Source organism: Ixodes scapularis, unplaced genomic scaffold, assembly GCF_016920785.2.
Source record: "Ixodes scapularis isolate PalLabHiFi unplaced genomic scaffold, ASM1692078v2 PGA_scaffold12__126_contigs__length_90152505, whole genome shotgun sequence".
NCBI classification, from domain to species: domain Eukaryota; kingdom Metazoa; phylum Arthropoda; class Arachnida; order Ixodida; family Ixodidae; genus Ixodes; species Ixodes scapularis.
In genome coordinates this window covers 70,372,332-70,384,670 of record NW_024609838.1, presented here as the reverse complement: position 1 = coordinate 70,384,670, position 12,339 = coordinate 70,372,332, and the positions used below count along the sequence as shown (strand labels likewise).

The following is a 12,339-nucleotide window of genomic DNA, read 5'->3' as shown; positions in this document are numbered from 1 at the left end:
CAGTTTTTGCAAATTTCCTAGATATTTAATTTCGCTTCTAAGTTATTTTGACACCGTATAGTCATTGCGCTGTTTAATGTATTGTTTAGGTACCAACCTGTAAATATGTGTGATGTTATAAACCAACCATGCTTTATCATACGGAAAACAAATTCTGGGCGTGTGCAGCTGAGGATCTAGTGTAAAAAAAGAATCTGTATACACATTGCTTTTTAATCTTTCAGTGAAAAATGTGCATTTTGATTAAATAATTCACTTTGGATTTGGCTCCAATGGGCTGGCACTATTGAAAAATACTGTAAACGACTAAAGTTTCGCAGGGACCTAATTTTCGCGATTTTTGCGAATCGCCTACAATTCACGAAAAATACGTCCCGCGAATAATTTCAAATCTTTAGCTTTGGCCCGATTCGGGAAAATTTGAGCACGCGAAAATTAAGTCGTTTACAGTAAATGAAATGCACTCGGGAAAGCCAATCTCTGCGTCCTACAGAAGAAGCTCGGCGAATAACAAAGATGAAAATATATTTGGATTTAATAAAAGGCCTGCGCTATGGCACTGATCGTGACGTTTGACCGTGCTCATCTAACGGCCCAACATCACCTAAATAAGCAGAAGGACTCCGCCCCGTCATCATCAGATCGATCGAGGCTTGAGATGAGGCACACGTGCTGCGTCAGTGTTCGGCCGGGGCTCGTGTCCAATCAGCGTGTCGAAGGTCGGCTCGGGCCCATTAACCGAGTTTGCGCGATCCGACTCTCATGACGTTTCATGAAGGGAGAGGAGGCGATGCGGAGGCTTTCATTATTCTAGGTGGTGAAGGCTCAGCGCCACAGCGCAGACTGCCTTCTTAGGTGTAAACACGTCTTAATCCTCCTCATTCTTTGATGCTCCTCCGGAGATTGCAGCGATCGGCTTTCTCAGGTGCTTTGGGGAAAAGTAGACACACCAGCTTTCCTTAAGTGTACGTTTTCTTTTTGGCTAAGCGGACTTTTTTTCTTTTTTTAGGACACAAGATATTACGAACAGGTCTTGTGGCTTGTGCCCAGGCAACGAACGTATACTTCGTTACACTTCAAATGTGCAGTGCAGCGGTATTCGGTTGGAATGTCTTATTTCCTTTACACGAGCTCACTGTCACTAGTGGGACCCTAGTGTACTCCCACGCAACGATATTAACTAAGAAACCTCTTTGGTGCGGTGAAATTTTAAGGATAAAAGCGAGAGTTTTCTTTTAGTCTCTCCGTCGCAAAACGTGATGACGTAGTTTGGAAGTCGCAGTGTCCCCGGGGATGATATACAGTCCCCCCAGTGACGACACTCGAATGCGGTTGATAGACTGGACCCGAGCATTTCGTGAAGCCCTCGATTTTGGGCTCGCGATAATAGATGGCTCGACAAGCCTTCGTGTAGTTGCTAGTGTTCAACCGCTTCAATCAAGACAATAGCAGAATTCATAACAATGCCTCGAACTCAGCGCACGTCCCGTGACTTGCCAACCACATGTGCGTGGCTAAAGGATACATGTTGGCGGCATATAATCGGCTCCAGATTGCGTGGCCGCTTGTTCTGGCTGCGAGTTAAAGGGATACTGAACCAAAGAATTTAGTGCCCATAATAAGTGGCGCACGTTCTTTGCACGAGCCAGCAGCCGCCGGTGTGCGCGAGCACACGCAACGAATTTACGTCATATGTCTCCATTCGGGCTTAAGAGGACAGTGAAATGCATGGACTTCGGGCCAAAGGAGAACAAATACAGGCTTTTCATCTCTAAAAGTGAAAGCTACGTGCTTGTTAGAGCAATCAATCGCTCACCTTTTACACCAGACACCGCTATGTAGATGAAAAACTTGTCTTCATTCCTCTTTGGCGCGAAGCCCATACATCTCACTGTCCTCTTAAGCGCGAATGGAGGTCTTTGACGTCATTTTTGTAGCGTGTTGCTCGCGCACACCGGCGGCTGCTGGCTCGTGGAAAGAAAGTGCGCCATTTATTATGGCCACTAAGTTCCTTGGTTAAATATCCCTTTAAAGGGGCAATGCAACGATTTTTGTACTTTACGCAAATATCGCTTAGAACGAATCCCTGACGTTAATGACCCATGAACCACCTGTTCGTTTTTCACCACATGAAATAAAAGTCGCAGAAAAAATTAAACAAAAATGAAAGACATTTACAACTCCCTGTAATACCGAATTAGAGCTCAGCTCTTGAGGAGGAGGAGGGGAGGGTACGGAGGGGAAGGTATGCCCCTCGACCCCCTCTTTTCCTTCTCTCCTGCTCCCCTCCCATTTAGCGAAAAAATTTCTGTAAATTTCCCGCTAAATTTAGCGAAACTTTCTCCGCTGAATTCAGCTGAGAAATGTTTTCGATAAATTTTGCCTGAAAATGTTACCGCTAAATTAAGGGAGGAAATTTTTCTCTTCATTTAGCGGGGAAATGTTACCGCTAAATTTAAACTGCATATGTTACCGCAAAATTGAGCGTGGAAAGTTTTCCGCTTAATTTTGCGGGGAAATGTTACCGCTAAATTTAGCGGGAAAATGTTACCGCTAAATTTAGCAAAAAACTTTCCTCGCTAAATTTAGCAGAGAAAATAAGCAAACATTTTCACGCTAAATCTAGCGGGGTAATTGTCCCATAATGCAACGCGCCGTTACGCCTCCTTGCATTATTCCCATAACGCAACGCGCGCGGTTACGCCGACGGCGATGGCGACGCCGGTCAAGCCGGAAACGGGCGCCTAAGAACTGGGCTCTAAAACCAGCAGCGTTCATCCCCTCAACTCGCAGCCAGTACAAGCGCCCACGTGATCTGGAGGTGATAATATACCGCAAATGTTTATATCATAGCCACGCGCTGGGTTTGGAAAAGCACAGCACACTCGCTGAGTTCCAGGCTATTTTTATGGTTCGGCTATTGTCGTCATTGCAGCGATTGGACACGGGCCGCTACCCGAATGCTTGTCGAGCTATCGATTTTCACAAGCCCAGATGGAAAGCTCACGCAATGCTCGGGTGCCAATCTATGAGCCGCTTTCAAATGTCGTCACTGGGGGGTACTGCGATCCCCCAGTTACGCCATCAAGTTTTACGAAGGAGAGATGGAATGAAAACGCTCGCTTTTGTCCTTGAAATCACACCGGAACAAATGTCTTTCCTGGTCAGTTTCGTTGGGTGCGAGTATATTTGGGTCCCACTGGTGCCAGTAAGCTCGTGTAAAGTAAAACACATTCCAAGTAAATATTGTTGCACGGCCCCTTTGAGGGGCAAAACGATGCTCGGTTTCCTTTCATTTTTTTTTTTTTTTTGCGGATATACTGAAAGGGGGGGGGGGGGGAAACATCTAATGCGTGTTTGATAGCTTACATACGTCAGGGATTTATTCTGATTGGTAGTTATACGCAAAGAAGAAAAGTTGTTGAACCGCCCCCTAAGGCCCTGTCACACTAAGGCAACACGATGGAAACAGCAACACAACACGTTGTCCAACAGTCGAGCAACTTGTTGTTCGCTCCCCGTGTTGTCCGACAAACCTGTCACATCGCGGCAACAGTACGACAATATGGACGACAACTAAAATGTTGCCTCGGTGTGACAGCTTTCGGCAACAAAAAACAGCAGCAACTTGTGTTGGACAACGTGTGTTGCCCTGATCGCTGGCTGAGCGAATTTCAGGCCGGCAACACGACAACATAGATAGCTTCGAGGGTAGGGCTAGTCCCCTATCAATAAAGTCTTACTCAAACAAAGGCTTGGAAAACGTTTTTTTTAACAATAATTAGGGCTGGCGTGCAGGTAAAATATCTTCGATTAATGTTTTTGCTGTGTAGTTACGGAAAGTGATTTTCGAAATGGTCGTGAACGCTCAGACTGTTTTTGAAATTAGAACTCCCGAGAGACCAGCTCACATAACTGACAGTGAAATAAAATGGCATGCCTACTCTAATAAAGTATAATAAAAATAATCCGGAAAAACAAATAATAAAAAATGGAAGCATGAAACGATCACTCTGATCATGATTGTTGATGCCTGAAACTTGGAAACAGCCGCTACCAGACACCTGATTTGTTTTAAAAATACCCAGGACGTCTTGGGGGAATGAAGCGATCACATAGCAGGCGGTAGGCAAGTAGACAGCTTTGAAAAATATTTATTCCACCGATTGTTATAAAGGCCGATGGTGTCAGTGTCGCAGTTTTGAAGCACTGTAAGTTCAGCTCAACACCACGTTACAAAAGACGCTTTGGGGTACTGCCGGTGCTATCGCAATTTTACAGTAGACATAGGAATTGCATGAAAGAACCGGACAGAAATACTTCGTACGGAGGCGTAAATCCCGAATATATATCAACGATGTCACTTTCCTCGGTTAGGGACATCTGCTTTGTCAGCGAATGAAGAACATTTCGATAAAATAAAGAGCGGAAAATACTCCCCATGTCAAGTTTTCTGATCACAGTCACTGGTTGATGTCGTACTGCGGTAATTCCCGGCCTTTCGAACGCACTAGCACTTTGTAGAGTCACATTTCCAGCGATTCCACGCCGCACACGAACGAAGGTAAACAATCAAGATGATTCCCCGTGTTGTCCTCGCCGTCAGCGCGGCGTGATAGGGTTGTCGGACAACAAATCGGGCAACACGGTTGCCGGGCGGCAGCAACAAATTGCCCGACTGTTGTTGTTGCCGCGGTGTGACAGGGTCGCCGGCAACACGACTGGATAGAGTTGTCCAACTGTTGCCTCAGTGTGACAGGGCCTTTAAGTCCGTGCGGAGCCGACGCTACGATTTGATGAAGTAAATCAAGCAGCACCTAATGTTGGTCGGTTTGCTCTCGCCGACTGAATCAATTAGGCACTGACTGGTCTGCGATTGGCTTCGTCGGTGCTGGGCAAACACACAACGCCAACGAGCGCCATGATGTTGCACGTTTGGAGCCGCTTGATTGGCTATGTCGGATTGTAGGGGTCGCTGCGGTCGGAGCTCTGGCGGATTATTTCCGCCGTCCCTCAACCCTCTCCGCAATCCGCTACGAGATCCCGAAGTCTGCAGACACGACTTATAGCGCCGTGCATGCGCCATACCTCTTCGTTGCGGAGAGTGCAGCGGAAGGCAAAAAGAAAAGTGTCGGCGAAAACCGGTGTTGGGAAATAGTGTAAAACCGTTCGCGAGTCCTTAATTTTTGAGAATTTCGCGAACTGATTTCGCAAAATTTAAAGGCGCGCGATAATTTCGATTTTTAAGAGTTTCAATGCAGGCATCTGAAATTCTCGAAATATAGTGACCGCGATTCTGTTGTCTGTGATCGATTCGCGAAAAAAAGGCCGCGAAAGTAAAGGGTTTTACAGTACTTTGACTACGTTGTACTTAATGTTTAAAAAAAAAGACTCGTACTTTACTCGAAGTATGTCCTCAGAGTATGTACGTACTTGTACTTTACAAAGTATTTGTTTTCTTCTGGTAATTTTCGAGGAAAGTAGGACACCTGACTTCAAGGTACATTCCACAAATTTGGTCTCGTTAAATTTGTATCACAAAGCAATGATTTGCCAACACTGAAAAAAAAAAAAATACTCGAATGCTATTCTCACCGAAAAATTCCAGCAGACGATGCATCGCTCCGTTCGTACTGGGGGCGGCTTTGCCGCAGCATCTCTGGATACTTCTCGCTCCATCAGCGCGAGCGTGAAGGTTAAGAATATTAGGAGAGGACACTCCTCCACGAGAGGGTTGCTTGCGGGAGTATACGGGGTTGGCGTACTGCTCTCTTCAAGTACGCTTAACCCTGGCGCCCTTTTCGAAAAATAATTACTTGCTTGGTTCGATTTAGTGTTTGCATGTCCCGCAGAAGCTGCATTGCTTTGCAGCGAGTGAAGCCTACCTTAGAACGCAATGGGAAGTACAGTGCCCTGCACTTTTCTGCACCGCTGCAGTTTGGTGCAAGTACACCCGCCGGCAATATGAAGGTGAACACCTTACCTGGTTTCTTGCCTGTTTTACGGCTCAATAAAGCTATATTAACTCTCAACGTCTCAAATGGTACATGGCTTGGAGGTCTGAACTTTGCGTTCTAGCCCTCTTCTGGAACAGAGCTTGTTCCAAAACTTGCAGGAGCTTCAAAAACAAGAAGAGGGCTGTTCACCTTCATATCGCTCACGGGTGTACGTACGTCTGTGGCCACTTGGCTTTATCCAATATTCGCTGCCATTTCCGAAAATAACGGAGGCATCCCCGATTACCCCTAAAGAAATGCGTGCGTAAAAAAAATAATGTGTGCAGGGGAAGGAAAGAAATCATAAAATATTGGTTTAAAGAGTACTTTCGCTGAGCTGATTTGGTTGATCGCAGAGATTGGCTCTTCGGGTGTTTGGCGGGTAAGTAGATGCGCAGGCATTTCTTAGAGTGCATTTATATACTCTAAAAAAAAGCCCGTGCGTCTGCTTTCCCGCATAGCACTTGGAGAGCCAATCAGCGCAACTTACGGAGGCAGCTCAGCGAATTACGAGGCCGAAATATATGTTTCGACCAAAAAACGCAGTTGTGATATTAAGCAATGCTAGCGTGACGTTTTGTATAGCTTAATATCACAACTCAGACTGCGATTTTTAGTCTAAACATATGTTTCGGCATCTGCATTCGCTGAACTGCCTCCGTAAGTTGCTCTGTTTGGTTCTCCGAGTGTTGTGCCGAAAAATAGACGCACGTGTTTTTTTGTGTTTTTTTTTTAGAGTGATTGTATTTTTATTTTAGTACATCGCGCCCGGTGTACTTACTACTTTACTTGAAGTTCATAACCTCTCATATACTTTCTACTTTACTTCAAGTAAAAGAACGCTGACACAAACTCCCTAAAGCGAAATGAAATATAGTGTGGGAAGTTTTGATGCCATGTAAGATTAATATTTACTTTTTCTGCCGTCGCTTTGATTTCTTCTTTCAGGAGAGCTACTTTACCAGCTCGAAGATTCGCAGCCTACGTTCATAGTCACAGAAGCCGGGCTCTTGGACAAAGTTCTCGAGGTGCGGGAGGCCGCCGGGAGCATACAGGTGAGATAAGTTTTGTTGTGTGTTTTGTTTGAAAAAAAATATGCCAGGTGTTTGAGAGAAAAAAAAAGTAAACCGTGTTTTTCTCTACATCGAAATAGACTATGCATTGCCAGATGCCCAGTGTGCGTTACAAAGAAGCGCTAGGGGTTGGAACCAGACGCCAACGTAACTGAGAAAGAATCATTATATTTTAATAAAAAATAAAATTGATTATACAAAAAATATTCTGTGCAAAAATGGGGCCTGTTGGTGGTAGCAGACACTGTCTATTTGCACGTCCGAGTGCAATGACCTGCCTAAAAATGTTGTGCCATCCGATAGAGATTCATTTTTTTAGGATGACCAATACGTTAGAAACTTGCGTCCTTGGCTGTCCCGTCCCGATGACGTATGTTATTTGTAATTGGTATGTTTATACTTTGACGGATGTATGCTGATAATCTGCGCAATTCGATTTGGTTTCATGAATATACTTTTTCTGTGTTTTGTGACTTTTTTTTTTCGCCCACTCCGCTGTTGTGAGGCCTCGGCGCTGCAGTAATTTCTGAAAATAAAGAAATAAGTAATCGCAGGCCTTGTGGGCAAGGATTTCCTAAAATTAAGTTTTTCCAATTGCACCACAACTTTTTAATCAGATAACAGTAAGGTCTGGAACTCTAGCATGGGGTCCCAGCTGCTAGCTCTTCCATTCACCATATTTCCCTTCTAAGCCCTCTCGTCAGTCAAGTAGGAAGCACCCTTCAGATCACCCAAGAGGTGCCAACATGCCCGACACGCACAAGAATAAAATTTTATTTTTATCTGGACGACGGCGAATGGAGGAGTTCGTTTACCATGGTCTTCTAGAATTTTTGCGACTGACGGGTCACAAGGAGCGTTTTTAATTAATCTTTATGGTTTCATTTTCATGAACTGTGCAACCTATGGGCCGAAATATCCTACGCCTCAATTCTTTTAAAACAGTAGTGTACCAATCTGATTGAAATTTGGGGCGACAATGCTTAACCACCACCTCTCTTCTCTTTTTTTCCTTTCATTTTCTCTGTTTACGCATGCCTTGTGTATTGTCATCGCACGGACGATAATAATACGCGTAGGCCTGCCATCCTTTTAGGTCTCAACAATAAAACGACAAAGCGCTACAATTATAATGCAATTAAATGCAAAGGTGCAAGCGAGCTGGACAAGAATGACGATAATAATCCCTGGAGAAGGGGAACAAGAGGGACGAAGGTCAAACACAAATCTCCAAACGTTTGATGGAGATAACGTTCGGCGATACGTATATTTAAGTCCAGGAGTTAAAAAAAAAAAAAAAGAAATCCCAAAAAATTGTAAAAATTATTTTTTACGTAATTGTTTTTTTTTTTGTGGCCCAATACATCACATCATTTATTCCAAAATGTATAGAGCTATCAAAGAACGCGGGTAAGAACCAGGGGCACCCACCAATACGTGTACGTGCAGAAGGAATGGGCAATTAAAAGCGCGAACAGGAATATCTCAATACACATGCGCACTGAGAGCGCAGTTCGAACGCCGAACGACTGCGTTCGGCTCTCGGCGCTTGGCGTTCGAAAGCCATACCCCACGCGAGGAGCAGACGACGCTCTTGTTTGTCCTGACCGGGAAGGATACAGTGGGTAGTGGCAGAGGCCACTACCTACTAATTCTTCCAATCTGAGCTTGGCGCTAGCTCCGACGTTATCACACGCTCTCATCTCCTCCTCTCCCTCAGTTTCCCACCGTGCTCCTTTCAGTAAAGGCTGGCTCACACAGTTGCGACTGCTTACGAACGAGTGCCTTGTGATCTCTTACGACAAGAGAACACGATGTCGCCATCGCTCAGGTAGCCGTGCATGGAACGGTTGAGATTTCCGTGCAACTCTTTTTTTTTTTTTATTTAGAAAACTTTGTTGATAGGGTTTTCAAGCGTAAATTTCTCATAGATAGTACGTTTGATATCGCAAATACTGCAAAGCTTCGCTTTAGTGAAATGCACTTTCAGGGTCAGTTCATAGATGACGCTAGCGCCCCGGTATGTTATCTCGTCGTAAGAAATCGCAAAGAACTCGGTCTTAAACAAACGCGAGTGTAAGACTTAACTCCATCAGTGTTCTTTATGCGCTTCCAACCCATGGCGCTCAGTCGCTCTTCTCTCTCTGAACCGCAGGACATTTTCCTGTTTTCGGACAGCGAGGACTACGTGACCCTGGACTCCCTTTTGGAAGAAGGCCTCGCTCTGGGGCCGGACATGCCCCCGCTGGCCCGCAGCGACCCCCGGTCCACGCCTCTGACGGTGCTCTACTCGAGCGGCACGACGGGGCTGCCCAAGGGAGTGGTGTCCACGCACTTCAACTTTGTCAGCCAGATGGTCCAGATGGGGTGAGTGTACCGCGCCCCGAACCACTCATACAGGAGGATCGCTAGTCAAGTTTCGTAACGAATCGCAGCTCGGAGTACTCGAGCCAAACTCACACTGTTCATACATTATACAGAAGACACGCTGCACACAGGCATGACGGGAGTATCTGCGGACAGTTTTTGTGTGACAAACGAAGCGGGGTCCGTCATACGAGGAAGAAGCACGCTCCAGACAGTGTCTACACGCTGTCTTTTATATAATGTATAAGCAATTTGACTGCGGCTTTAGAGTATCGGCACCTGATTCCCATACTTTATTGTGGCTGCCGCCATTTTGACGGTTGCTGTATAGCGGTCGCAAAAGACCTTCCCAAGAACCCTTACCGAAAATAGCAAGCAATATATACACTCATACGACCCATATTTTATAATACCACACAAAAGACCCGCGCGAAGGAAAAAAAAACAACAAAAAAACACGCGGTTTTATTAGCGTACATTATAATTAAGGTAGTACAGAAAAATATATCTAATTTTTAAACGTATTATTCACATAAACGACGTAAACATTGTCAGTGTTGCGCGCGAGACCCATTGATTAAAATATCACTCATTGGAAAATAATTTAAAAAAAGGCGAAGAAAACGTTGTCATTTGTGCGCAGTCCCACAGGTAAAGTATTGTGGACAAGCTTAGCCGAACATGAAATTGATTGATGCGCTCTTCATTGAGAACAATTTATTTCGTATATTCTTTAATATGGTAGTAATATACATAGATGGTATAAGTACGTATTTATTTTTCAATAGGGCATTATGGTAACAGTAAGTCGTCATTTCTTGGACTCAAAGCGTATTGGATCCGAGACGCTTGCGAACGCTGACACAGAGCTCGTTTTTCATTCGAGCTGAGCCTAGTCCTCACCGAATGATGACGCAGCCCTCGCGTCCAATACATGCTCAGAGTACGTGCTCAAATTATGGCGGACTTGGACCATTGGCGTAGAAAAATACCACATCCTGAGCTTCAGATACGGCGTCAGGAAGCGCGGGCGATATCCCGTCCCTCTGTCAAGGTACCTTTTAACATTTCTGGAGGACCGATAAGCGTTTCTTTCAGTTTAAGTTCAAGCTTTAGATTACTTGCTACAATTAGTTTGAGCTCTAAAATGGCTGAAATAGCGTTACTCGGAAGCGTACTTGATATAAGTGGTCTAACTGAACCCGGTAAATGCGCCAAGCATACGGCGCATTGATGGAGACATGAACCATCTCTTGACAATAGGAAAGCACTCTGCTGCACCCCTGATACTGTGGCGTCATCGAGGCCACGTGCCAAGGGCAAAAAATCCCTGCGGTTGGCCCTATAAATGCTATGCATTTAAAACATGTCCGCGACATGTCCGCTGGTTCCACAAGGTTGCCGGCGAACTAGCCATCATAAACAGCGTGTTGTTCAAGGGCAATCTAGTCGTCAAATTCGAATGGAGATCTTTGAGAGGCTTCACCGGGGTCAACAAGATGCATCCAAATGCCGCGCCAGAGCACGAGAATCAGTCTGATGACCGGAAATTGACCACCACATAGACGGCTTCGTCCGAAGGTGCCTTGTTTGTCATGACCACCGAAAAACAGGTCAACCGCTGCTTTTGGAGACTCCACTACCAAACTGGGAAGTCATCGGATTGGAGTTGTCCGTTCATGAAGGCAGTGCCTACCTAATTGCTCATGTTGCCCTGACACCTCCTTACACCATATCTACAGCCTCAATGAGTCACATTTCAACACCATAACTGTGGCAAACGTTAGTCACGAGCAGTCCCACAAAACTCGTCTCATGTAACCCCAATTAAAACAGCGAATGCCGTGGCTGCATCGGAGAATAGAATGCGGGGAGATAATATATTAAGCGTATAAAATATTTTTATAAGTATGCGTTAGGTCGTTATTTACAACCCAGTGCACTTATAACTCTAACAAAGTTTGTAATCTGATTGGCTTAAAATTGTGTTCCAGATGGATGATTCGGGTTCGTATGTTCTTCTACAAGGTTGTAAATGGCTGTCTAGACTCACCAGCGCTACTGAACTCTGTATGTTTTCGAGTTTCTCAGAGAATAACCCGTGTTTACTCCTTATTTTATCTTTTTCCTTTGCACAAAACTCATCCCATGAGTCGTTTGCAACTGGTTTTCAACAAAGTTGAATCTAGCTCAGGTAATCTTGATAGTGATATTCTTAGACAGAAAGGAAAATTTCGAGGGTACACTGATGTTTTATTTATTTATTTATTTATTATTTATTTATTTATCCCCAAGGTCCGAGGACATTACAGAGGGTAGTGGGAAGTACAAAGAAATAACAACAGGCAAAATAAGCACAGTCATATATAAAAAAAATATAAAAAAGTTAGAGCATCTTTAAAAATGCATAGGTTATCAATGGTGGCAATATCATGAGGAAGGTGGTTTCATTCGACGGAAGTGCGCCGAATGAATGAATAGTGCATTAATGTTGCATGGAAAGACGCCCACTTTGTTCTTGTGATCTAAACGACGGGAAATGTAATATGGAGTGGTTAGTAGATTATGACGCATGGCCAGATTATGATAAATTTTGTGAAAAAGGGACAGACGAGAATATTGTCTACGTAAAGCAAGAGTGGGTAATGATAACGATAGCTTTATGGAGGTTTTTTCATGGGATGTTTTTCAGTGCACCACTAAAGAAACCCCAAAAAGACCTTTCCAATAGTGCACGTGCGCCGATAAAGAAAAATTAATAGTTTTTTATATTACTAACAGGATGAGACATATCTTCCCTTATTTCAGAAAGCCTGTCAAATCGCGAGAGAACGTGGGCGCTGTGAAGGGGAAGGAGGTCACGGAAGAGGGCGCGCCTGGGGGGTTCCTTGGGCAGCGCCAAA

General features: G+C 44.6%; 1 protein-coding gene across 1 annotated transcript in view; it reads left to right on the top strand.

Annotated features, from left to right (window-relative positions):
• The window catches only part of LOC115327108 (4-coumarate--CoA ligase-like 7), a 91,810-nt gene that overhangs the window by 35,859 nt on the left and 43,612 nt on the right, over window positions 1–12,339 (top strand). The window contains exons 3-4 of the mRNA XM_040210874.3: window positions 6,945–7,051; window positions 9,225–9,436. Coding sequence (XP_040066808.2) covers window positions 6,945–7,051; window positions 9,225–9,436 — 319 coding nt within the window. The remainder of the gene's footprint in view (window positions 1–6,944; window positions 7,052–9,224; window positions 9,437–12,339) is intronic.